We start from the raw sequence: 25,390 nt of genomic DNA on the forward strand, positions 1-25,390 counted from the left end.
ATCTCTTCATATTGAAATGTTTTCTAGTTATTCACTCTGTTCTTCCTTCAGATAAATCCAGTTGTTTCTTGCCTATAATGTGTTTTTCTTTCTCTCTCTACCCTAAAAATCTTTCCTAAGAGGGCATAATACGTATTATAGGCCTAAGCAACAATGCTTATAAATCTGAGGAAGTAATTCAGTTTTTTTTTAATAAATTTATGTATTTATTTATATTTTTTTATTTTTGGCTGCATTGGGTCTTTGCTGCTGCAGGCGGGCTTTCTCTAGTTGCGGCGAGCGGGGCCTACTCTTTGTTGCAGTGTGCAGGCTTCTCATTGCAGTGGCTTCTCCTGTTGAGGAGCACAGGCTCTAGGTGCACGGGCTTCAGCAGTTGTGGCTTGCAGGCTCTAGAGCGCAGGCTCAGTAGTTGTGGCGCACGGGCTTAGCTGCTCCACGGCATGTGGGATCTTCCCAGACCAGGGCTCAAATCTGTGTCCCCTGCATTGGCAGGCAGATTCTTAACCACTGCGCCACCAGGGAAGTCCAGTAATTCAGTTTTATTCCCATCCCTGGAATGCCCCATCTATCCCACCAGTTGCATGCTTATATTATAAAACTTATATTTTATCCTTGAGTGGATTTTCATAAATTCTAAGTAGAGACAGCTTTGAGATGAAAAATGTTTTAAACAGGTAAAGCCTAAATTTTGGTAAATAGTTTGGGGCAACCCTTGCTTAGCCAGGTCCCCACCAGTATCCTAAGGGTAGGGCTGGGGTAGGGGTGTGACTGGACACCTAGACATTTTTGGGAAAACTAGAAGAAAAGCATTGATTCCTGGTATGGGTTTCTGTTCCTCTTCCCAAGCTGGTGAGGGTGGAAGAAAAAGAGGAGCCAGTGACAAAGCCCTAGATTCAGAGGATCCAAGAACAGATGAGGCTTAAAGGAACAGGAAGCCAGGTAGGGACGTTGCCCATTGCCATGCCACCTTCAGGCCGGTAAGGCTCTCTAGGAATAGAGTGGAAAAGTAGCCTGATATGCTTGGGCCAAGAGGGCTTGACAATCCCCTTATTATTCTATGTTTTCAGACCACCTGACCCCATTACCACTAGCATCTGCTGTCAGTGGATGCTATGTGTACTGCAGAAGCCAGAGGTTACAACAAGACCACAGACACCACAGTGAATTCATCGGGGAGAGAGGCCAGTGACCCATGGGGAGGTGGAGCACGAGCCCCATCCCAGCACAAGCCAACAGAGGGAAGAGGGCGGCCATGAGCCAGATGGTCCCTCCACAGTGACACAGAAAGTCCCTGGAATCCAGATGCCACCCAACGAAGACAAAATGGCAGCAAAACAAATATAAAGTGCCATGTAAAAAGAGACCAGGCTTACATGGAGAGGACTAACAGAACGAGGAGAGACCAGGCTTACATGGAGAGGACTAACAGAACGAGGAGAGACCAGGCGTACATGGAGCGGACTAACAGAACGAGGAGAGGCCAGGCTTACATGGAGCGGACTAACAGAACGAGGAGAGACCAGGCGTACATGGAGCGGACTAACAGAACGAGGAGAGACCAGGCTTACATGGAGAGGACTAACAGAACGAGGGGAGACCAGGCTTACATGGAGAGGACTAACAGAACGAGGGGAGGCCAGGCTTACATGGAGCGGACTAACAGAACGAGGGGAGGCCAGGCTTACATGGAGCGGACTAACAGAACGAGGAGAGGCCAGGCTTACATGGAGAGGACTAACAGAACGAGGAGAGACCAGGCTTACATGGAGCGGACTAACAGAACGAGGAGAGGCCAGGCTTACATGGAGAGGACTAACAGAACGAGGAGAGACCAGGCTTACATGGAGCGGACTAACAGAACGAGGAGAGGCCAGGCTTACATGGAGAGGACTAACAGAACGAGGAGAGACCAGGCTTACATGGAGAGGACTAACAGAACGAGGGCGAGGAGTCAGGCATTAAACCGAGTTAGAGAACATTAAAAGAGTTACAACAGGCACCCTGCCTGCACTGTCCACCATGGGCTGGGGAGAAGAGTCAATGTAGGTGTGGGACATTTGGTAAAGTCTGCCCCAGACACAGGCCCAGGACGCAGCCCTGCTGTGACCTGGCAGGCTGGGCCCTGTCGACATGGAAACCAGAGGTCCCCAGTGGTTACACACAGGTGCCCATCGGGACTCCCTGGGCCAGGCCCTGCACAGCCTGCACACAGCCCTTGTGGCCCAGGTGGTCACACACTGAGCATTCGTCCCCTCTGCAGGGGCCCTGTGGCCTGTGTGTCCTGCAGTTCTGTGTCCTCTGCACGCCCCCTTGATGCTGGGCTCCCACAGCATACCCAGCCACCAGGTGCTGATTATCTGTTCCCCATCTACACTGTACTCCGGAGGGTGGCCTATTGTTTGCCCAGCAACTCCAGACCAGTCCCAGCCAGGCCAAACCAGTGAACTTCTCTGCTACCTGCTGAACCACACCTTCTCCAACAAGGTCTGAGCCCCTCCCAAGCATGTCCTTCCCTGGACACTCTCAGATCTAGGGCACCACAGAGAGCTTCTTTACAGCCTCCAGTTACTCTTTCATCATAGTTAACAATTCCTTATATTAAACTCCTCCTGATTAACCTAATGTATGGTTTCTACCTCCTGACTGGACCCAGAGGGCTACATACTCCTAGCAGCAAAATCTATCAATATTTCCACTTCCTCCATGGACCCCTCCCTCAAAATCACCACTTCCTCTCCATGGCCTGGACCATTCCAGCCCCTAATGTCGGTCTCCTATAGAGATGGTCTTGGACAACCTGAGATCTACTTTATAAACCCTCCCCTAAAACATCATTTTATTGATCAACTTAAGAAGACATAAGGGTTCTCTCCTTTCTATCAGATCGAACAGGAACTCCTACACAGAGATTTTAAGGCCCTCGGGACCTGGCCTCACCTGGCCGATCCAGCCCCGCTGCACATCAGGAACACTTCCCTCTAGGTGAGAGTCATGCAGGTGTCAAGCCCTCACCACGCCTAACCCCACTGTCATGTCTGGGCTCACACTCCTTTCTTCCCCACCTTTCCCGGCCTCCTGGGGCCAGTTCTAGGAGTTCATCATCCATGAATCCTTTTCAGGTGATTTCTTCCTACACTTTCGTCTGTGTTGTCCTCACCACATAATTAGCACCTTATATTACCCTGTCTTGATTCTCTACATGGAGACACCCCCCCGGTTAACCCTGTGATACTCTTCCCCTCATTTATGTGTTCATGGCTTATTACCCTAACTTGTTTTTTGGGTTTTTTTTTTTGTTTTTTTGTTTTTTATGGGATAGGGTTGCTGGGAGGAGTTAGAGGAGGTGTCTTTTCTTTTTAATTCAATTTTATTTATTTATTCATTCATTCATTTATTTTATTTTTTGGCCATGCTGTGTGGCATGTGGGATCTTAGTTCCCCAACCAGGGATCGAACCCATGCTCCCTGCCTTGGGAGCACGGAGTCTTAACCACTGGACCGCCAGGTAAGTCCCCCTTATTTTTAACTACATTTTATATTTTTTATACAACTTCACAAGCCTTTACCATAGTGGTAAGCTCAATGTTAAATGATGGGAAAAACCCGAGTCAAATAGTTTTAATCCACAGTAACAGTTATCTACAGGGCCATTGCGAGGCTACACAAAATCTTCCTGCATATTAGAAAAAGCCATCCCTTCCTCCAACCAGATGCAGCCTCACATCAGGTTATATGGGTTTGGCAAATGGAGCCAGGCCAGATTTCAACTCAACCCTAGACAACTGTGTGTGGCAGCACTGGATTCATGAATACAACACTAACTTTTTTTAAAAAAGAGTCAAATTGCATTACAGAAAAACTTTTAAATGAGGTTGCCCCTTGAATTTTGTTTTAGTAGAATTTTATTCCACTGTGTATGATTCTAATCCTGGACAGTGTCTCACAACTTGGGCATTACATTGGTTATATGGTAAATTTCATGCAGTAGTAGCTATTTTGATGGAATTTCTTTTCACAGCCAATGTTAACTTAGGGTCTAAGTCCATGCTAAACCCTGGACCTAGGTCTAGCAGTACAAATGTGGCACCTGACTCATGAAGCTTACAGCTCAGAGGAACAACCTCTATTTACAAGGAAGTAATTTTCTTAATGTTATACTTACTGATAAACTTGTTTTGCATAGTTTCCAGCAGAGCTTGGTGGGCATCTTCAGCTTGTAAAGCGTGTGAACATTCTCTAGCCAGTATGGTGCGCACAAGATGCTCTCCACATCCTAGAAAGCCAAGGAAACCAAGAACGGTTGAGGAAAGGCAGTACTAAACATCCTTCTTGTCTTACTAGCATTAAACCACCCCTATGCACCACTGAAGAAGTAGTTACGTTGGAGAATAATTCAGTGAGGGATGAAATGATTTCTACGAGCAATCTAGTAATTTTAGTAAAGAGATTTGACAGAAACTAAAGAAACACATGTCTAATCTTAAAAGGAAACAAAGAAAAATAAAAGGAAACCCCTTTTTCATAGGAATTATTCACATAATACATGAATTTAGACTCTCTACCTAGGAACCACCTAGGGTTCTGTTTCATTTCCATTGCTGGATAACCACAAAAAACTGTTTTATAATTTCTATACAGTAGGCCCTTGTTGGTTATTTATTTTATATATGGTAGTGAATATATTTTAATCAAAAGTTCTTAAATTCATGAAATTTAAACCAACACAAACTGATATAACACACATTTTCTGTTTGGCTAGTAGGTACTGTGACAGACATTAGGCACTAACAACAAATCTCCCTTAAAAATGTTATCTGTAATTGTTAAATCATGTTGGTGCCATTCATTTCAGAAATTTTCTCTGCATATGTACACCTCTCCTCCTTCCCCCCCCCTTCCTCTGCCCCCCATATACACATGCATGTATGTATACACACATATATGTATATTATGTATACACATACATTATACACTCACTGCCAAAAATACAAACTGTTCGAAACTTGTGAAAGTTTTGTTTTTTTTTAAATCACCTATGTTTTGTCAGGAATAACTTGCCTGTATTTTTTGGTAAAGTAAATGTAAATCTCCTTCAAGATCTTTGTGAGTATCTACACTTAGATCTTCATCTAGGTATGCAATTTAATATATTACTTTGTGGGCAGGATTATGGTGATCCCTATTTTGTTAAATGTTTGCAATATTATTTTTATAATCGGGGAAAAATTAAAATAAAGCTAATAGAAAAGAAACCATTTTCGACACTTACTATGTAGAGACACTGTGTAAGCTCAGGAAACTCCATAAATTTTAATTCCCTTTGTGTATGTATTTGATGTTGAACAGTGAAATGTTATACTTTAGAACAATAATAATTGTTAGGAAACTGGCATATTATAAGCTAAATGGGTGTTCAGAAGGTTATGTACACATGCCTCAAGGCAAACAGCTAAACCACATGAAGTTAACATTACAGCAAAAATACACAGTATGTGTCAGACTTTTTCCTCTGTAGTTATACAGGAATATATAGGGTTTTCCAATGCTTGACTTTTTTCCAAGAAATTTAAAATTATGACTTCTATTCTGACATATATCACCTTTAACATAAGAGCCTTGACACCAAAAGCTTGTTCTGTAGGTTCCAGTCAAAGAAAAGTTTGATTTTATGGTTTTATTCACAAATTTCCAAGGTTTCTTAGAATATGCTGCCATATAGCTGAAGTGTGATTCAGAGGCAAACAGTTCCATTCTTTATTCATAGATATTAGAAATAAGTCTTTCAATACACCTTCCTTCTGTCCTTAATCATGCAAGCAAGAGTGTATTTATATTGTCAGATCTTAGCAGAAGACATGGATTATACAAAGAATGAAGACCTAACTACAAACCTAGAGGGAAAGTGATAAATACCAAATTCTAAAAGAACTTAGAAAAGTACACAATTATTTATCATCAGTAAGAATGACTAAATAGACTGAAATACATAGTGAATTCATAGCTTATGTTTTAAAAACACCTTTGGAAGATGCTATGGAAGCAATTCACTATTCTGAAAATGGATAAATGAAAGAAAACAATCAAGCATTTCTCTGTCCTTCCTATAGGAACTGCGTAGCAGGGTAACCAGGAGGTTTATGAAGGAAAATTTTCTCCATAGTAGTATCCCAGTTAATAAATGAAGAAGAAATTAACAAAATTAGAATATAACCGTTTGTAACCTATAATTTAATAATTGCTATAGGCAACAATCGTCAATGGCTGCTAATATCACAAAAAGATATAAATATTACATGTCCCTTGATAAAATTACACCTTTGTAGTCTTGCCCCACACCAAAAAAATTACACCTCAATCTGATCAAGCCTCTAAATTCAATTATTAATTTCTAGAAATAAAGAACATCTGCAAAAAACCTACAGTTAACTTCATACTTAATGGTGAAAGACTGAATTATTTCTCCCTAAGATCAGGAACAAGGCAAAGATGTCTGCTTTTATCGCTTTTATTCAACAATACACTGGAGGTTCGAGCCATTGCACTAAGTCAAGAAAATGAAGTAGAAGGCTTAAAGATCAGAAAGAAAAAGGCAAAACTGCTCCTATTAGCAGATGATATAATTGTTTATGTAGAAATTCCAAAGGAATCTACAAAACCACCACTAGAGGTATCTCTCCAGATTCTTCCTGTTTGGTTAGGAGTCTAGGGCAAAGGTTGGAAGCAGATTCCTGCCTGGTACTTATCAGTCCCCAAAATATGAACTTTATTTTCATTTCTTTCCCCATCTGTTCACACAACAGATTGTTAATGAGCACCTACTTGGTGCTAGGACCAGAGGACACAGTAGTTGGCAGAGGTGCTGCTACATTTTGTCAGATCTCCCCAGAGGTGTTGGACCCCTGGTTGGCTACTGAACACTCAGTTAACTGCCAGTCTGGCCAGTCCAGATGCCAGTGCCTTGACTGTGTGCTCTACAGACCAACCTTGAGGATTTAGCTGAGAACTCTGGACTCATCAGAAACCCTGGACATTGCCACAGCCTACTGAGAGCCAACCTCCATGGCCATGTCTCTCCCTCGAATCCCAAACCTTAGCCCAGTCGCAGCTCACTCTTTCCTAGTGTGTTTCCTATTACTGAGACTCCAGTATGCCCCATACCCAGACATCTGAATTATAATACATTTCCTTGGCATCTCAAAGTCCACATCAGAATCACGTCTTGATCTGGTAGGTGACAAGCAGTGGTGGTTTGGCGGTGGATGTGACCTTACCCCAACATACTTGAAGCAAGAGGATGCAGTCCATTTTCATAGGACTCTAAAGGAGGCTTGTGACCAACATGGTGCAGATCCCTACCCAAAATTTTAAAAATGATGTGACGATGACTTTTTTATAGCCCATCATGGGGAGCGGAGGGGTATTGGGGGTATCTTTTTTGATGACCTTGACTCTCCCTCCAAGGAGGAGGTGTTGCACTTTGTGCAGAGCTGTGCCCAGGCTGTCATTCCTTCTTACATTCCCCCTGTGAAAAAGCACTGTGATGACTCTTCACCCACCAGGAGAAGTTGTGGCAGCAGCTCCAGAGAGGATGGTATGTAGAATTTAACCTGCTGTACCATCAGGGTACAAAGTTTAGCCTCTTCACTCCAGGATCCAGGATTGAAAGCATCTTGATGTCTTTACCTCTAACTGCCTGATGGCAGTACACGCATTCGTCCTCAGAGAACTCCACAGAAGCTAAAATTCTGGAAGTTCTGTGCCATACAAGGGTACACTGATGCAGGCAGAGCAGCCTTCTTGGGTTCTGGGGGATACACAATGCATACCCCTGCTCCACTAGCCAGCACCACTGCCACTGTGTGGCACTTAGTCACCTGTGTCTTACAGCTCCAGTCTTCTCCACCGTGGAGTCTGCCTCCTTGGCAGGTGGTGAAATGTGTTTTAAGCACCACAAGCTTCTGTTGGATGCTATCTGTGGTAGGTGGTGGGATGGCAGCTTGTCAGAGTCAATTGGTCGATGTAAAGTCATTTATAATTTTAGAATCATTTTATATGACTAGTTTACAACAATGATGTTGAGTTTCCAAGAATTGGTTGAGGGGATCTAAATATTATAATATATTATAATTTGTACCCGGAAACTTCTCGTGCTATTTTTGTTTCATATGTTTTTTAAAGGACTAGGTTCTGCCACAAAAATCTGTCATGGGATACATTTTATTTTCATTAATTCAATGAGGTTGAGACTAACTAGTAATTTTAGAAAGCAACTGAAAATGAAGGTAAAAATTTTACTTTGTCGTTACTGAAGTTTATTTGTTCATAATCTTTATATATCTTTCTCTAGAGATCATAATAATCATAATTTTACATAATGTAAAATATTCATTTTTATAATGATATTTAGGAACACTTGAAATTTTCTTCATCTCTGCATGCATTACAATCCAGTGATTACCTACAGTTAACTCTAAAGTGACATCACTGTTATTTAAATAAGGAATATATAAGTTGTAATTTGATTTTTGTAGAAATATAGTTTGTTGATGTTGAGATTCTCTGCACTTCTGAATGTGAAAGCTTACACACTTGGATTCTGATATTTAAAAATTTCTATTCCAGACATTTCTATATGGAAGTTTAGACTAAGAACAACCCTGGGGATGTGATTTTAGGAAATGTTTCTCACTTGGGAAATGAGGAACATTTTCCTTCCTTAATTAAAGCAGACATAACTAGTGTAAGAAGTATGTAGGCAGTTTATAAATATATTTCCTTGAAGATGGACTAATTGAAATCATCCTCTTTTAAAGTTAGAGATTTTGCAACTCTTACCTTTGCTCTAAAGAGAAAATCACAACAGAGTTCTCAATAAGACTTCTTTGTTCATATATAATATGAATGCATTTTATTCATAATATATTGAAGTTTGTAAAGAACAGTATCTTCCTACATGTTAGTAAGCATTATCTTGGAATACGTTGAATGTACGATAGTGTGTGACTCTTCAGAGGTGGAAAATACATGAGTTCAACTATCTCACAACAGGTGTGCTGATAAATTTTATTATGAAATATGACTAAGAAATGTTTCTATTTTTCATTTTTTCCAGGGTAATTGACATTGGAAAGATAAATATTTCTTACTACTAAAACCACAGTTCCTCATTCCTAGGTACCTTACCCAAGAAAAATATAAGTTTTGCACTTGAATTTTCATAGCAGCTTTATTCTCAATAGCCAAAATTTACAGCAGCCTAGGATGATAAAGAGAAGGAAAATGAGGAGTTGAGAAACCTAAAGTATAAAATGAGAAGATCCAACATATTAATAGACATTTTGAAAGAGAAGAGAAAGAATGGGGGAGGGGGCACTAATCTTTGAAGAAATAATAAATATGTTTCCAGAATTTAAGCTATAAGGAAATCCTAAAATTAAAGATGCATACAGAGTTCCAAAAAAAGTAAATAAAAACAAATTTATCCTTAGGTATACCATAGTGAAAAATGCCGGAAGAAAGACAAAGAGAAAATATTAAAAACTAATCACAATGGACTTAATTGATACTGATAGGACATTCCATCCAAAAACAACAGAATACACTTTCTTCTCAAGGGCACATGGAACATTCTCCAGGATAGATCATATCTTGGGTCACAAATCAAGCCTTGGTAAATTTAAGAAAATTAAATCGTATCAAGTATCTTTTCCAAGCACAATGCTATGAGACTAGATATCAATTACAGGAAAAAATCTGTAAAAAAATACTAAAACATGGAGGCCAAACAATACACCACTAAATAACCAAGAGATCACTGAAGAAATCAAAGACGAAATCAAGAAATACCTAGAAACAAATGACAATGAAAACACGACAACCCAAAACCTATGGGATGCAGCAAAAGCAGTTCTAAGAGGGAAGTTTATAGCAATACAATCCTACCTTAAGAAACAAGAAATAAACAACCTAAACTTACACCTAAAGCAATTAGAGAAAGAAGAACAAACAAACCCCAAAGTTAGCAGAAGGAAAGAAATCATAATATCAGATCAGAAGTAAATGATAAAGAAATGAAGGAAACAATAGCAAAGATCAATAAAACTAAAAGCTGGTTCTTTGTGAAGATAAACAAAATTGATAAACCATTAACCAGACTCATCAAGAAAAAAAGGGAGAAGACTCAAATCAACAGAATTAGAAATGAAAAAGGAGAAGTAACAACTGACACTGCAGAAATACAAAGGATCATGAGAGATTACTGTAAGCAACTATATGCCAATAAAATGGACAATTGGGAAGAAAAGGACAAATTCTTAGAAAAGCACAACCTTCTGAGACTGAACAAGCAAGAAATAGAAAATACGAACAGACCAATCACAAGCACTGAAATTGAGACTGTGATTAAAAATCTTCCAACAAACAAAAGTCCAGAACCAGATGGCTTCACAGGTGAATTCTCAAACATTTAGAGAAGAGCTAACACCTATCCATCTCAAATTCTTCCAAAATATAGCAGAGGGAGGAACACTCCCAAACTCATTCTGTGAGGCCACCATCACCCTGATACCAGAACCAGACAAAGATGTCACACAAAAAAGAAAACTACAGGCCAATATCACTGATGAACATAGATGCAAAAATCCTCAACAAAATACTAGCAAACAGAATCCAAGAGCACATTAAAAGAATCATACACCATGATCAAGTGGGACTTATCCCAGGAATGCAATGATTCTACAATATATGCAAATCAATCAATGTGGTACACCATTTTAAAAAATTGAAGAAGAAAAACCATATGATCATCTCAATAGATGCAGAAAAAGCTTTCGACAAAATTCAACACCCATTTATGATAAAAACCCTCCAGAAAGTAGGCATAGAGGGAACTTACTTCAACATAATAAAGGCCATATATGACAAACACACAGCCAACACCATTCTCAATGGCGAAAAACTGAAACCATTTCCTCTAAGATCAGGAACAAGACAAGCTTGTCCACTCTCACCACTATTATTCAACATAGTTTTGGAAGTTTCAGCCATAGCAATCAGAGAAGAAAAGAAATAAAAGGAATCCAAATTGGAAAGGAAGAAGTAAAACTGTCACTGTTTGCAGATGACATGATACTATACATAGAGAATCCTAAAGATTCCACCAGAAAACTGCTAGGGCTAATCAATGAATTTGGTAAAGTAGCAGGATACAAAATTAATGCACAGAAATCTCTTGCATTCTTATAAACTAATGTTGAAAAATCTGAAAGAGAAATTAAGGAAACACTCCCTTTTACCATTGTAACAAAAAGAATAAAATACTTAGGAATAAACTTACCTAAGGAGACAAAAGACCTGTATTCAGAAAACTAGAAGACACTGATGAAAGAAACTAAAGATGATACAAACAGATGGAGAGATATATCATGTTCCTGGATTGGAAGAATCAACATTGTGAAAATGACTTTACTGCCCAAAGCAATCTACAGATTCAATGCAATCCCTGTCAAACTACCAACGGCATTTTTCACGGAACTAGAATAAACAATTTCACAATTTGTATGGAAACACAAAAGATCCCGAATAGCCAAAGCAATCTTGAGAAAGAAAAACAGAGCTGAAGGAATCAGGCTCCTGAACTTCAGACTATACTACAAATCTACATCAAGACAGTATAGTACTGGCACAGAAACAGAAATATAGATTAATGGAACAGGATAGAAAGCCCAAAGATAAACCCATGCACATATGGTCACTTTATTTTCAATAAACGAGGCAAGAATATACAATGGAGGAAAGACAGCCTCTTCAGCAAGTGGTGCTGGGAAAATCGGACAGCTACACGTAAAAGAATGAAATTAGAACACTCCCTAACACCATACACAAAAATAAACTCCAAATGGATTAAAGACCTAAATGTAAGGCCAGACACTGTCAAACTCTTAGAGGAAAACATAGGCAGAACACTCTATGACATAAATCACAGCAAGATCCTTTTTGACCCACCTCCTAGAGAAATGGAAATAAAAACAAAAATAAACAAATGGGACCTAATGAAACTTAAAAGCTTTTGCACAGCAAAGGAAACCATAAACAAGACCAAAAGACAACCCTCAGAATGGGAGAAAATATTTGCAAATGAAGCAACTGACAAAGGATTAACCTCCAAAATATAGGCAGCTCATGCAGCTCAATATCAAAAAAACTAACAACCCAATCCAAAATTGGGCAGAAGACCTAAATAGACATTTCTCCAAAGAAGATATACAGATTGCCAACAAACACATGAAAGGATACTCAACATCACTAATCATTAGAGAAATGCAAATCAAAACTACAATGAGGTATCACCTCACACCAGTCAGAATGGCCATCATAAAAATATCTACAAACAATAAATGCTGGAGAGGGTGTAGAGAAAAGGGAACCCTCTTGCACTGTTGGTGGGAATGTAAATTGATACAGCTACTATGGAGAACAGTATGGAGGTTCCTTAAAAAACTAAAAATAGAACTACCATATGACCCAGCAATCCTACTACCGGGCATATACCCTGTGAAAACCATAATTCAAAGAGTCATGTACCACAATGTTCATTGCGGCTCTATTTACAATAGCCAGGACATGGAAGCAACCTAAGTGTCCATTGACAGATGAATGGATAAAGAAGATGTATTTATTCCATATATACAATGGAATATTATTCAGCCATAAAAAGAAATGAAATTGAGTTATTTGTAGTGAGGTGGATGGACCTAGAGTCTGTCATACAGAGTGAAGTAAGAAAGAGAAAAACAAATATCTTATGTTAACACATATATATGGAATCTAAAAAAAAATAAAAATGGTTCTGACAAACCTAGGGGCAGGACAGGAATAAAGACGCAGACGTACAGAATGGACTTGACACGGGGAGGGGAAGGGTAAGCTGGGATAAAGTGAGAGAGTGGCATGGACATATATACACCACTAAATGTAAAACAGATAGCTAGTGGGAAGCAGCCGCATAGCACAGGGAGATCAGCTCAGTGCTTTGTGACCACCTAGAGGGGTGGGGTAGGGAGGGTGGGAGGGAGACGCAAGAGGGAGGACATATGGGGATATATGTATATGTATAGCTGATTCACTTTGTTATAGAGCAGAAACTAAGACACCATTGTAAAGCAATTATACTCCAATAAAGATGTTAAAAGAGAGAGCTTTTTTTACTCTCTCAGTAAGGAGAGTCTCAGCAAGCACCTGGGCAGATGGGCAGCCTTGAAGAGTTGCTGTGCCCTCTCATGCATGGAAGCAACCAAATGATTTCTGTGTCCCCGAGAGAAGCAGGGAAATCACAGAGGGGCCCTCCAGACCTGAAGGAGTCATACAGCTGGGACCTAGAGACACCTCTGCAGCACCCTGCCTGGCTGATGTTCAAAGTCCAGTCCAAGTGACTGCCATCGCTGTGGGTGTCAGTGTGAGAGGATGGCACTAGGGACTCTGCACCCCTCCCCCACTCCTTAAGTCCTCAAGAAAAGGAGAAAACAGGAATCCCCAAAGCCACTAGTGGCATCTTCTTTATGCCAGGCACTTGTTAGGCACTTGTATTAAAGTAATAAATAAAACAAAAATATAAAAAATAAAAGAAAACTAATCACAAACAAAAAGGTGATCTCCAAAAAAAATTTTTTTAATTTAAAAATTTAACTGGTAAGTTACATATTCCCAAGCAACAGAAGAGGCCAGAAGGCTAATATCTTAAAGATGCTAAGGCAATAAACAAACAGAAAAACACCTGTCAACCTAGAATCGGTTAAACTACCATTCTGGAGTGAGGGTGAATAGAAACAGTTTCAGACTTACAAACTCATTTCTTTGAGACTTAAGCTCCCAGCTTACTTCTACTCTGCGCAACACTATACCTTGTCATAATTCTTACTGATTTTAATATATACTAGATATTAAAATATTAGGTATTACCCAATACCTTAGCTTCTGGATTTTCTGAAATCCTCTCTTCAAATTATCCACACTGCCTTGTAAGTTCACTCCCACGATTCTGCCATAATCAATAACATTAACTTCTCCATAGTCCCAGCTGCAGTCATCCCACCCCTCCTAACTTTCCAGCTCATCTCTTGACTACTCTAATTCCAACATTCCCTCTACCTCACCAAAAGTGCCATCCCATTAATTCTGCTGCTTTGTAACTATCCCTCACTGCCCTTAGATCCTCACTTCCTTCCTTATCCAACTAAAATTCCATGCTTCATCAACTTATACCCTTCCTCTTACTCCTGAAAGCCTCCATGTTTTGCTCACTTCATCAAACTTATCTGGCAAAAGCCCACGCTGGAGTATCAGTCAGAATAACTATACGAGCCTGCAACAATAAACACCCCCCAAATCTCAGTGGCTTAACACAACAAAATATAATTTCTCATTAATGTTATAAGTTGTACCTGGGTCACCAGGGAATGTGCTTCCAACAGTCACTCAGGAACAAACCCAGGCTAATGGAGGCTCCATCATCTATAACTGCACCTCCTGGATCATATCCCCTCCAGGAGAATGAGAGGGCTACCCAGGGCCACTTTATAGCTTTAGCCTGGAAGTCACACATATCATTTCCACGCTAGTCAACTGGCCAGAAATAGCCACATGGTCTGAGGCAACTGCAACGGGGCGCGGCGGGTTGGGGGGGGGGGGGCTGTGAAACACAGAGGAGTGTATGGATATTCAGGGAGCACTATGCTAAATGTCTCTGCAACATCTGACTAAATCCAACTTCCCATGCCTGCACCTGCACAGCTAAACGAGGTGCAGACGCCATCCTGTGAGCAGGGGGTGACATTCATGGGCAGGAAGACCTACCCATTGAGGAAGGTGGGGGACAAAGGACAGACCCAGGTACCAGACAGCATTGCTGGGTAGCCCGACCAGCCCCAGTCTCCTCTGAGGTGTCTTGTTACATGAGATTTAAAACAAAAGAAAATAAAATCTGTTTAAGCCACTATAAATGAGTTCTCTTTTTTAAGCCCAAATGAATTCTTCTTTTTTTCTTTATTTTGGTAAAATATATATATATATAACATGAAATTTACCATTTAATCATTTTTAAGTGTACAATTCAGTGGCATTTTTACTCGCATTGTTGTACAATCATCACCACCATCCATCTCCAGAACTTATTCATCTTCCCAAACTGAAACTGTACCCATTCAACAACTCCCCCATCCCCCCTGCCCTCTAGCCCTGGCAACCACCATTCTACTTTCCATTTCTATGAATTTGACTACTCTAGGTATCTCATGTAAGTGGAATCATCCACTTTTGTCCTTTTGTGACTGACTTAATTCACTTAATGTAATGTCCTCAAGGCTCATCCATATTGTAGCATGTTTCAGAATTTCCTTCCTTTTTAAGGTTGAATAATATTCCACTGTATGTACATACCACATTTTGCTTATCCATTCAACCACCAAGCGACATTTGGGGCCAAATGCATTCTTTTTTTTTTAATAGATCTTTATTGGAGTGTAATTGCTTCTCAGTACTGTGTTAGTTTCTGTTGCACAACAGAGTGAATTAGCCATATGCATACACATGTCCCCGTATCCCCTTCCTCTTGAGCCTCCCTCCCCTCGTCCCTATCCCACCCTTCTAGGTCATCGCACAGCACCGAGCCGATCTCCCTGTGCTATGCTGCTGCTTCCCACCAGCCAACTATTTTCAATTCAGTAGTGTATATATGTCGATGCTACTCTCGCTTCGCCCCAGCTTCCCCCTCTCACCCCATGTCCTCAAGTCCATTCTCTATGTCTACCTCTTTATTCCTGCCCTGCAACTAGGTTCATGAGTACCATTTTTGGTTTTTGTTTTTAGATTCTATATATATGCGTTGGTGGGAATGTAAATTGATACAACCACTATGGAAAACAGTATGGAGGTTCTTTAAAAAACTAAAAATAGAACTACCATATGACCCAGCAATCCCACTACTGGGCATATACCCTGAGAAAACCATAATTCAAAAAGAGACATGTATCAAATGCATTCTTAATCTATATAGATAGCCATTTGCTGGCGAAAGAAAATGGCTCAGAAAACTTTACACTGAAAGAAGACGACTTCTTCCATTCAAACATACAACTTTGTATTGAGTCAAATACAATTTCTGATACGTTCATGTAGATGTATTTATCAGACACCATTAGCAGGAAGACATGAAAAAGATTATTTGGCTTGATAACATTTATCTTAACTGAGTTATTTTGGAAAATTCGTGATATGTTTAATTTCTACCAAAACCAAATTTCTTTATAATTTGTTTGAATAAATAAGACTGATTTGATTAAAATAAATCCTTATGATGCCTGAAAACGGAGTCTTAGATATTTAAGAGCCCGTTTTATCCACGTAAAGGACGACCACTTCCCTGAGCCGTGTGAAACCACTTCCGTGAGGCCATCGTTGGAGTGCCTATTTGTGGGTTTGTTTAGAATCCAGAAAAAGTTGGCAACTCTGGGAAACTAGAAGAGTTAATAGAGTATCTTTGTTTTTTTCCTCATCTTGATGTTTCCAACAACGCCATCATTTCTCTAGTGAACACTCTGGCCTACGTTACAGAAGAGCTTCTGTATCTTTACTAAAGGAAAAACCTGAGAATTGTGGGTTAAGCAGCAGGGTCGCCTTCTGTGTTCTACGTATTCAATTTTCTCATTCTCTCATTCATTCTCTCCCTCTCCCTCTCCCTCTCCCTCTCCTTCTCCCTCTCCCTCTGTCACACACACACACACACACACACACACACACACACACACACACACACACACACACACACACACACACACACACACATCCCTCCCTACCTTAAGGCCATAAAGTCCTGTAGCGTAAGAGTTAGTATTTTCTATTCGGCAGTCAGACTGATGTTTGAATCCGGCTGAGTTGAGTCTGGGACTCTTTATTTAAGCCTCAGTTTCCTTTACTGTGAAAATGGGGAATGGGAGTAGTACCTCACAAGGACAAAATGAGACAACAAACATAAAACATTCAGCGTGGGGTTGGGCACTGAGTAAGCACTTCATACTGCAATGGATAATGACTGCCTTAAGAAAAACCATTAGCTATCACTTTCTTGTCTCTCCTCATCCTTTTCTCTGTATTTTGCTTCTGTTAGAACAAGGTGATTCCCAGCTAGCCTGACAATCATCACTGAGAGCCTAGAATACATTTAAAGAGGAGTTTAGCCTTTGACTTGCAATTCTGAAAGCTGTTGCTTCCAAGAAAGCTGAGCTCTCACCTAGGGTCAAAACGATCACGTGGGTAAACCTTTCATTATCAGAACAAAACAAATAATATGATAAAGATTTCACTTAGTTTGGTAGGAAACATTTTAACTGTGGTTATCCAGGGATTATGGGTTATGCACGATTTTTGTTTGTTATGCATTCCTTCTGTTATTTTTCCCAATTTCCGTAATAAACACCTATCTTTTTTTCCCAAGAGGTTCAATGCCCAACATCAATGCTACACTCCTGCATTCACCATACTTTCTCTTCAGGTACAATAGTAAAGGGCAAGGCAGGGTCTCCCATTATGGGATTTGGTCCCATACACTTCACTGCCCTATATCTGAGTTCGTGAAGAATGCTCCAGGTGTTTTATTTCATCCGCCCTCCGTCACACATTTGGTATTTTCACTTCAGCATTAGTGATAGATGCAGTCTTCAAATTAAGATAATTAAAAATATGTAACATAATAGCCCAATAAAGTCATATTGTCAAATCACATTTTAGTTCCAAAAGGTTAAGTGGCAAACTGAAAAGCATTTGCAATAAGGACAGAGAAACATGAAAACTTACCAACTCTTGGCTGACATTTAAGATATATCTTCACTGCATCTCAAGATAATTTTTAATTGTTTTATATTCATCTCATTTAGTGGTGGCAGCAGTGGTGGGCATGAGCCAGATTATTACAAAACGAAAATTAAAAGGCCGTTATGTGTCAAGTTTTTAATGTAGGGTTTTAATGGACTGTTTAAATGGTAGAGGATTAGGATATAATTCCTCCAGAGGACCTAAAAATGAGATTAGGATTTTTAACTATAAATCCTAATCCCACAGATCTTTCTCTTCTTCTGGAGACTTTATTTCTTCTAAACCACTCTAACCTCAGTTCTGATACAAAGACCCCCAGAGAGGGAGAGTGAAGCTGCATTCACAGGAGAGAAATAACCCACATTCCCAGGCGGCCTTCATCCCAGAGCAGGATCAGCAGCAACAAAAGCTTACATTCAGTACCCCTGGCACACTACACATCTCCAAGGCTTCCTGATGATCTTCAAGTATTTATGTCATCTTATAAACGCTGCCATCCACTCTCACTGCGGCGAGTGGGCATCTGAAAAATCTTTCAACACATCCCCTGTTAGAAGTCCACAGGGACAGATAAGTAATGAGGAAAGGCCTTTCCAAATCTAAAAGGAAACATTTGGTACTTCAGTTTCCACTATTGCAACATCTCTTTCTCAACAAAGGAATTTATTACACAGTACGTCACCTTTTCCCTGTCAGAGGATTTACTGCCAATTTTGGAGTTGGGTTACTTCTGGTTTTCAAGTCTGTCTTGTGAAATTAAAGAGAGGGCTGCCTTAAAAGTGATAGAACACACGTGATTTCAGTCTTCACAGTGTCCCCATGGCTATCAAACCTGGAACCTATTACATACAAGAAGAAAACATAAGGAGCTTTATAAAGAGATGGAATAAGTAGTGAAGATGTCTGATCCAGTCTAGTCCAAAGGGTATGGTTCCCAACACACATTTAGTGCCTCCCCAGTATTCAGTTCTCTCTAACCTGTAACCATCAGCATACTTTGGATATTTACAATAATCTATCAAAAACAACTCAGTCTTTTCCGATTTTTTTTAATAAATAATAAATAACCAATAGAAAAACCAATTTTACAACTATCTCCTAGAGACCTCTCTTACAAACTAGGATGCAACTGATATGTGCTTTAGCCTTTCATAATTATTTAAAATACAGAAAAATATACTAGAATGGTGACAATTAAACAGGAAAATCTCTTATGTAGAGCACAGTGCTAGGCATATGCTAAATACACTAAATGCTTGATATTTATTTTTTATTATACTAGTATCAATTTTATTGAGAAGGTATAACCAAACCACAAAAGATTTATCTGAACAAGTTGCACAAATGGGAAGAATTCCAGTTTTGCGAATGCAAATATTTTCATAGACTGAAATCTATTTCAAAGAAACTAAGACATACAAACAACAAAAAAGTTTCAAAAAAAAAGACATGAGTGTGAAAATCCTTGATCCAATCTGTCACAGCAGAGTGTCAGAGATCTGTGGTTAACAACACAGAGGTGCCCACCCCAAAGCTTGAGTCACTTCTTCTTTCCCTGGGCCCCTCTCTTTGTCAAAGTCACATCTCAGTGTGGGAACTTATCCAATACTCATGAGCATGAATACAGATGATGAAATAGGATCTTGCTTTCTGCTCTAAATTTTCTCAATTTAGTTATCTAAATACAACACTCTAATCAGGGCACCAGGGACACATGGTCCCAGGCAGCAGAAAGAATCAGAAAAATCACCCCAGCAGGAGTGGTGTTCCTTGGCTACACTGGAGCCCCTATTGCTACTATTGCATTTGTCTGGAAAACATACTACATGTATGAGCATTAGACTTCTCTCCACTTGAGAACTTCATTAGAGCAGCAGCCATCACAGAAGCAGCACTGCTAGCCATGTTCAGTTGCTGCTCCTGTACAGCTTCTATCTGGATTTCTGTTCCATCAGGGAGGTGAGGGGAACTACCTCCAGCTGTGGAACCTGAAATGAGTCACGTAAGATCTCCGTATCTCAGTTTCCTCATTGGAAAAAATAAATGGCTTAGCTTAAATGATTTCAAATTCCTCAGGACAAAATTTTATAGCTGGAAGTACTTTTGGAACTTCAATAACTTTCGGTAAAATTTAGTTAAGAGGCTTGCAATGAACTGACCACTTAGGAGAAAACCCTTTTAAAAAGCTGTTAATTCATGATATAGTATAGTTAGATTACTTTTTTTAATCTATTTCTTTTTTAAGGGGGAAGAGAAAAAGTCACTGACTCACTGATTCACCATTAACTGATCAACTACCGTGTACCTGGGGTTTTCACAAATGTCATCATTTAAAGGCCCTACAAGTAACTTGCAAAGAAGGTACTATCATCCCAATTTGACAAATAAGAAAAGTGAAGAAGTGGAAGAGCTAAGAGTCTAAAATCCAAGTTTTGTAACTCTAATATAATTGTTTCAAGATAGTCCACCACTGCAGAAATAAGGCTAATATCAGCACACAAATAAAGGAGATACAAGCAAAGAAAACTCAAAAGCCTCAAAAACCTGAATCCATGATAAAGATCAAAGTAATAATTACCTGCAGATAAGTAGCACAACAAATACTGATACCAATACTTAGGACTGTAGATAGCCCTCAATTTTAACCATGACATCCTAAAAACAATCACTAAACAGTCCCAAAGGAATAATGTTAAAAGTGGAGATTTCATTTTGCATCAAAACCATAATGTGCATTTTATGAGTTAAAAAAAAAAAGCCAAGACATAGCTGTAAACATCTACAATAATGTAGATGTGATGTAATGTAAAATAAATATTTCAGCACACATATTGATTATATATGTAGTATGAAGCCCACAGACAGAAAGAACATAAGCAAGACAGTTATACTATACTGTAAATTTATAACTACTAAGCCAACCAATATATTAAACATTTAATTAATAATTTTCCTAATGACAAAGTTTAGAAGTGATTTATGAGGATGATTTGAATGGCCAGGGCCTCTTTAAAAGCCGAAAAGGGAAGTTTGAGTTGATGTTACATCTCAGTAACATCTCAGTTACATCTCAGAAATTGCTCTGTACAAAAGAGAGGCAATATATAAATCATTTCATCAGTTTCAAAGCTGTACTCAGAATTTAAAAACAACATTCAGTGTTTAGAGGCCTTGTGAAATAAGATGGAAAAAAAGTGTTAAATCTGTTCACCAGTCATTGCTTATCCCTTTCTCTACTCAACACAGCATCAAGGGTGGTTCTGAGATTTAAGAAAGGCAGAAAAGTTCTGAAGGTGGAAAGGAAAATGGTAATCATATTCATTTGTCTAGATCAGAGTAGAAATTAAGGAATAAGAATAAAGAAATGGTCCCAAAGCTTTCCTACCACCAACTAGCATAACCATCATATAAGCAGGTAAAAGAAGGAAAAAGCAAAACAGGTAGACCACATCAAATGAGACATGCAGCAAAAGGCAAATAAATAGACAATATAAAATTTAGCATTTTTCAAGGTTTTCGTTTGACACTATTATTAAGAAATAATGTTAGTAAAAGAAGGAAATACACACACTTGTATTACTTTTTAACTTTTTATTTTAGCCAAGAAATTTATTTACAATTTTATTCAATTACCTAAGATTATGCTTCCTAATTTCCCCAAAGTTATGAGAAAAAAAGATATATCTTTGCCTAAAATTAAACAGTTTCAGTCAATACACAGAATTCTCCACGAAAACCCATGCATAGATTCCATAGGGTCCACAAACCCCAGATTAAGAACCCACACAGCTATCATTTTATTTAAAAATCTACAAGCATATAGTTATAAACCAGTAGGCTAAACTTTCATTTTGATTTCCAATAAAAATATTTACTGCTGAGACCATGAACTCCATATGAGAAAGCAACAGTGACAATATCATTACCCAGAGGCTAACATGGAAATTACAGTGAAAATAATAAAATTAGGTTATCATATTAGAATCATACCATTTCCTGTTAAAAAGAAATAGGGATCCTTGGGAAAATGACTGGTTCTGAGTCTGGCTAAAGAAGTGACCAAGAGGAGCCTGAGGCATCTTGTTCTACTGAAAAGCAAGGAAGCTATCAAAGATCGTCATGGCAAAGACCACAGAAGCCAGCTTAAAGTGGCTTCCATTGACAAGAGATGGAACAATTTTACCAGCCAAAAGAATAAAAAGGTTCCAGACTCTTTACCATGTCTTGCAAGCCACCAAAACTGATCACTTGTATTTCCACTTCTAGTTAAGATGAAGAAATCTACAAGAGTCTATCACCCCCACCCTAACAACAAAAGCCAACAAGAGCCACGCTAACAATGAGAACCAATAAGCCAGTTAAGCTACAACACTACAGTTTTTTAAAAACTCAGAGAGATAACGATGCAAAAATACCTCAAAGAACTAAATTCCCAAAAGGGACAAGCCTTTCCTATGACAGAAGAGGCCAATGGCTTTTTTATCACCCAGAAGGCAGTGGGGAAAGGAGAAATGCTACAGACAAGGTTAAGGAGAAACTAGCTGAACTAGTCATTTAACAAACTTTAAATGACCACAGGTGCTGACAGGATGAATTAGAATCCAGAGAAGCCCCATTCACTGAGCAAATCTGATTTCACTCATTGACTCCTTCCTGTAGGTCCTCACCAAGAGCAGGGCTTCCTGGGGCAGGGCTGGGGAGCTGAAAGATATCCACACCCTCAGGCACACAGGTCCTCCGTAAGTGTAAAGTAGAAGCTGCTGAAGGCTGGGAACAGAACAGGAAAGCTAAAAGACAGCCTCCTTGCCTACCTGGATGCATAGAGCTATCACCCAAGGCAAAGCAGTAAAAAAAAGAAAGAAAGATAAAGGAGGGATAGGGAAAGGGGGAGGGAGAGGGAGAAGGAGAGAAAGAGAGAAGCTTCCCCATGATTCCAAAAGCTGACAGGTGAACAATAAATAACATAAAGAGATATCAGGAGTTTTGCTGGTATTCAGATCCCAAGCTCTGCCTAATGGTAAATCCTAATACTAGCATTGAAATATCAAAAGCCAGGAGTGAATTGTATCCACTGCTGCAAGAATACCCAGCCCCAACTCAATTACAAATAACACTGCAGATGTATGTAAAAAGGAGTGTGTCCCTTTTTAGTGGCAAATATTTTCTTCAGTCTTGTCTGTATTCCAAACATAATCTTTAGCATACAATCAATAATTATGAGATAAATGAAAAAGCCAAAAACATGCCCTATAAACAAGAGAAGGAACAGTGAACAGAAGCAGACCACTAATGGCCCAGATGCTGGAATTATCAGACACAAACCTTAAACTAACTAAAATAATTATTTTATGTAACTATCTAATGGAAAAGGTGGAAATTTTCATAAAAATATGGGAAATCTCAGCGAGACAATCTTCAAATATGAACCAAATAGAAACACTTTATATAAAAAATATAGTATCCAAAATGAAAATGCATTCAATGGGCTTAAGAGCAAATAGGAGGAGGCGGTTAGGGGAACCCACCAGGCCGGAACCTTCTGGAACTCTTTCCTGAGGGAATCGTGACGAAGATGTGGACCAGTGGATTTGAAAGCTATAGCAGTTCCTCTTTTGGGGGAGCCGGAGGCTACACACAGTTCCCTGGGGGCTCTGGATCACTGACACCTTCCCAGGCTGAAAAGAAATCTAGAGCCCGAGCTCAGCATATTGTACCCGGTACCATATCTCAGCTGCTTTCTGCTACTCTGGTTGATGAAGTGTTCAAAATTGGAAATGTTGAGATTTCACAGGTCACTATTGTGGGGATAATCAGAAATGCAGAGAAGGCTGCAACCAACATTGTTTACAAAACAGATGACATGACGGCTGCACCCATGGATGTTCACCAGTGGGTTGACACAGGTGATGCCAGCAGTGAAAACACTGTGGTTCCTCCAGAAACATATGTGAAAGTGGCTGGTCATCTGAGATCTTTTCAGAACAAGAAAAGCCTGGTAGCCTTTAAGATCATGCCCCTGAAGGATATGAATGAGTTCACCACACATATACTGGAAGTAGTCAATGGACACATGATGCTGAGCAAGTCTAACAGCCAACCCTCAGCAGGGAGAGCACCTATCAGCAATCCAGGAATGGGTGAAACTGGGAACTTTGGTGGGAATAGCTTCATGCCAGCAAATGGCCTCACTGTGGCCCAGAACCAGGTACTGAATTTGATTAAGGCTTGCCCAAGGCCTGAAGGATTGAACTTTCAGGATCTCAAGAATCAGCTCCAACACATGACTGTAGCCTCAATCAAGCAAGCTGTGGATTTTCTAAGCAACGAGGGACACATCTATTGTGGATGATGCTCATTTTAAATCCACAGACGCAGAATGACTGGATCTAATTGGGTACCTGAGATATTTTCCACCTGGACTTTTTACACAATCTCTCGTCTCCAGCTGTGCATATATTTGGCAGGTTGACTTCTAGGAAGTAGGTTTCATCTATAAAAGGTTTCAATTGACATCCTTTTGAAACTTACTACTCTTCTGTGTTTTTGTTTTTGTTTTTTGTGGTACGTGGGCCTCTCACTGTTGTGCCCTCTCCCGTTGCGGAGCACAGGCTCTGGACGCACAGGCTCTGCGGCCATGGCTCACAGGCCTAGCCGCTCCACGGCATGTGGGATCCTCCCGGACCAGGGCACGAACCCGTGTCCCCTGCATCGGCAGGCGGACTCTCAACCACTGCGCCACCAGGGAAGCCCCTCTTCTGTGTTTTTGAAGCTCAGAGGGATATGGGCAACTGACAGGGATGTAAACCAGGGCGGAATTTCTTAAAGAAGTTACAAATTAGTTAGTTACAATATCAGGATAAATGGAATTGGAAGAGGGATGCTACCAAGAGCATCTTGAGCATACTCAGGAGTTTTTATTCCTGAATTGTTTCCTGTTAAGAGTAGGACTAGGGCCTGTCAGCAGAGAGCTAGCCACGAAGCCCATTAACCTCTGCCTGTTTTTGTTCCCCACTTTGGTTATGTGTTGTTACTTTCAGAATTGCACTTTCTTTCACCTTGTCATAATTGCTGCCAAAAGTGTTTTTATAAGCATGGGGTTCTAGAATGGTGGCTTCATGGGGCAGAGAGAAAGATATGTGTTTTGTACAAAATAAGTACATTCATATGTTTAATAAAATAGTTCTACTATTGCAGTAACTTGTAAAAATGTTACTTTTTTTACACTGTAATAATTAATACTTTATCATCTCAGCTAATTCTGAGATAAGTTAATGAGGTGTAACATGCAAATAAAAGTTCTATAACTGCTTTAAAAAAAAAAGAGCAAACAGGATAGCAAAAGAAAGGATCAGTGAACTTAATAATAGTCATAATAAATTATCCAAACTGAAACATAGAGAGGTAAAGAATGACTAAAAATGGAACAAAGCTCTCCATATCTACAGGATAATGCATACAATGGCAATCCCAGAAGTAGAAAAGAGAACAGGGCAGAAGAAATATCTGAAGATATAATGGTTGAGAATCC

The 25,390-nt window shown here is 39.6% G+C and overlaps 1 protein-coding gene and 1 pseudogene across 5 annotated transcripts in view; one reads left to right on the forward strand and one right to left on the reverse strand.

Annotated features, from left to right (window-relative positions):
* The window catches only part of TASP1 (taspase 1), a 237,528-nt gene that overhangs the window by 87,982 nt on the left and 124,156 nt on the right, over nt 1-25,390 (reverse strand). For all 5 annotated transcript variants that reach the window (XR_011246719.1, XM_060031247.1, XM_060031246.2 and 2 more), the window contains one exon: nt 4,163-4,273. Coding sequence is in view for 4 of the 5 variants with exons in the window: in XM_060031247.1 (XP_059887230.1) it covers nt 4,163-4,273 (111 nt within the window). In the remaining variant the exon portion in view is untranslated. The remainder of the gene's footprint in view (nt 1-4,162; nt 4,274-25,390) is intronic.
* LOC132438644 (replication protein A 32 kDa subunit pseudogene) lies at nt 23,372-24,299 on the forward strand (annotated as a pseudogene).

This window comes from Delphinus delphis, chromosome 15, assembly GCF_949987515.2.
Source record: "Delphinus delphis chromosome 15, mDelDel1.2, whole genome shotgun sequence".
NCBI lineage: Eukaryota > Metazoa > Chordata > Mammalia > Artiodactyla > Delphinidae > Delphinus > Delphinus delphis.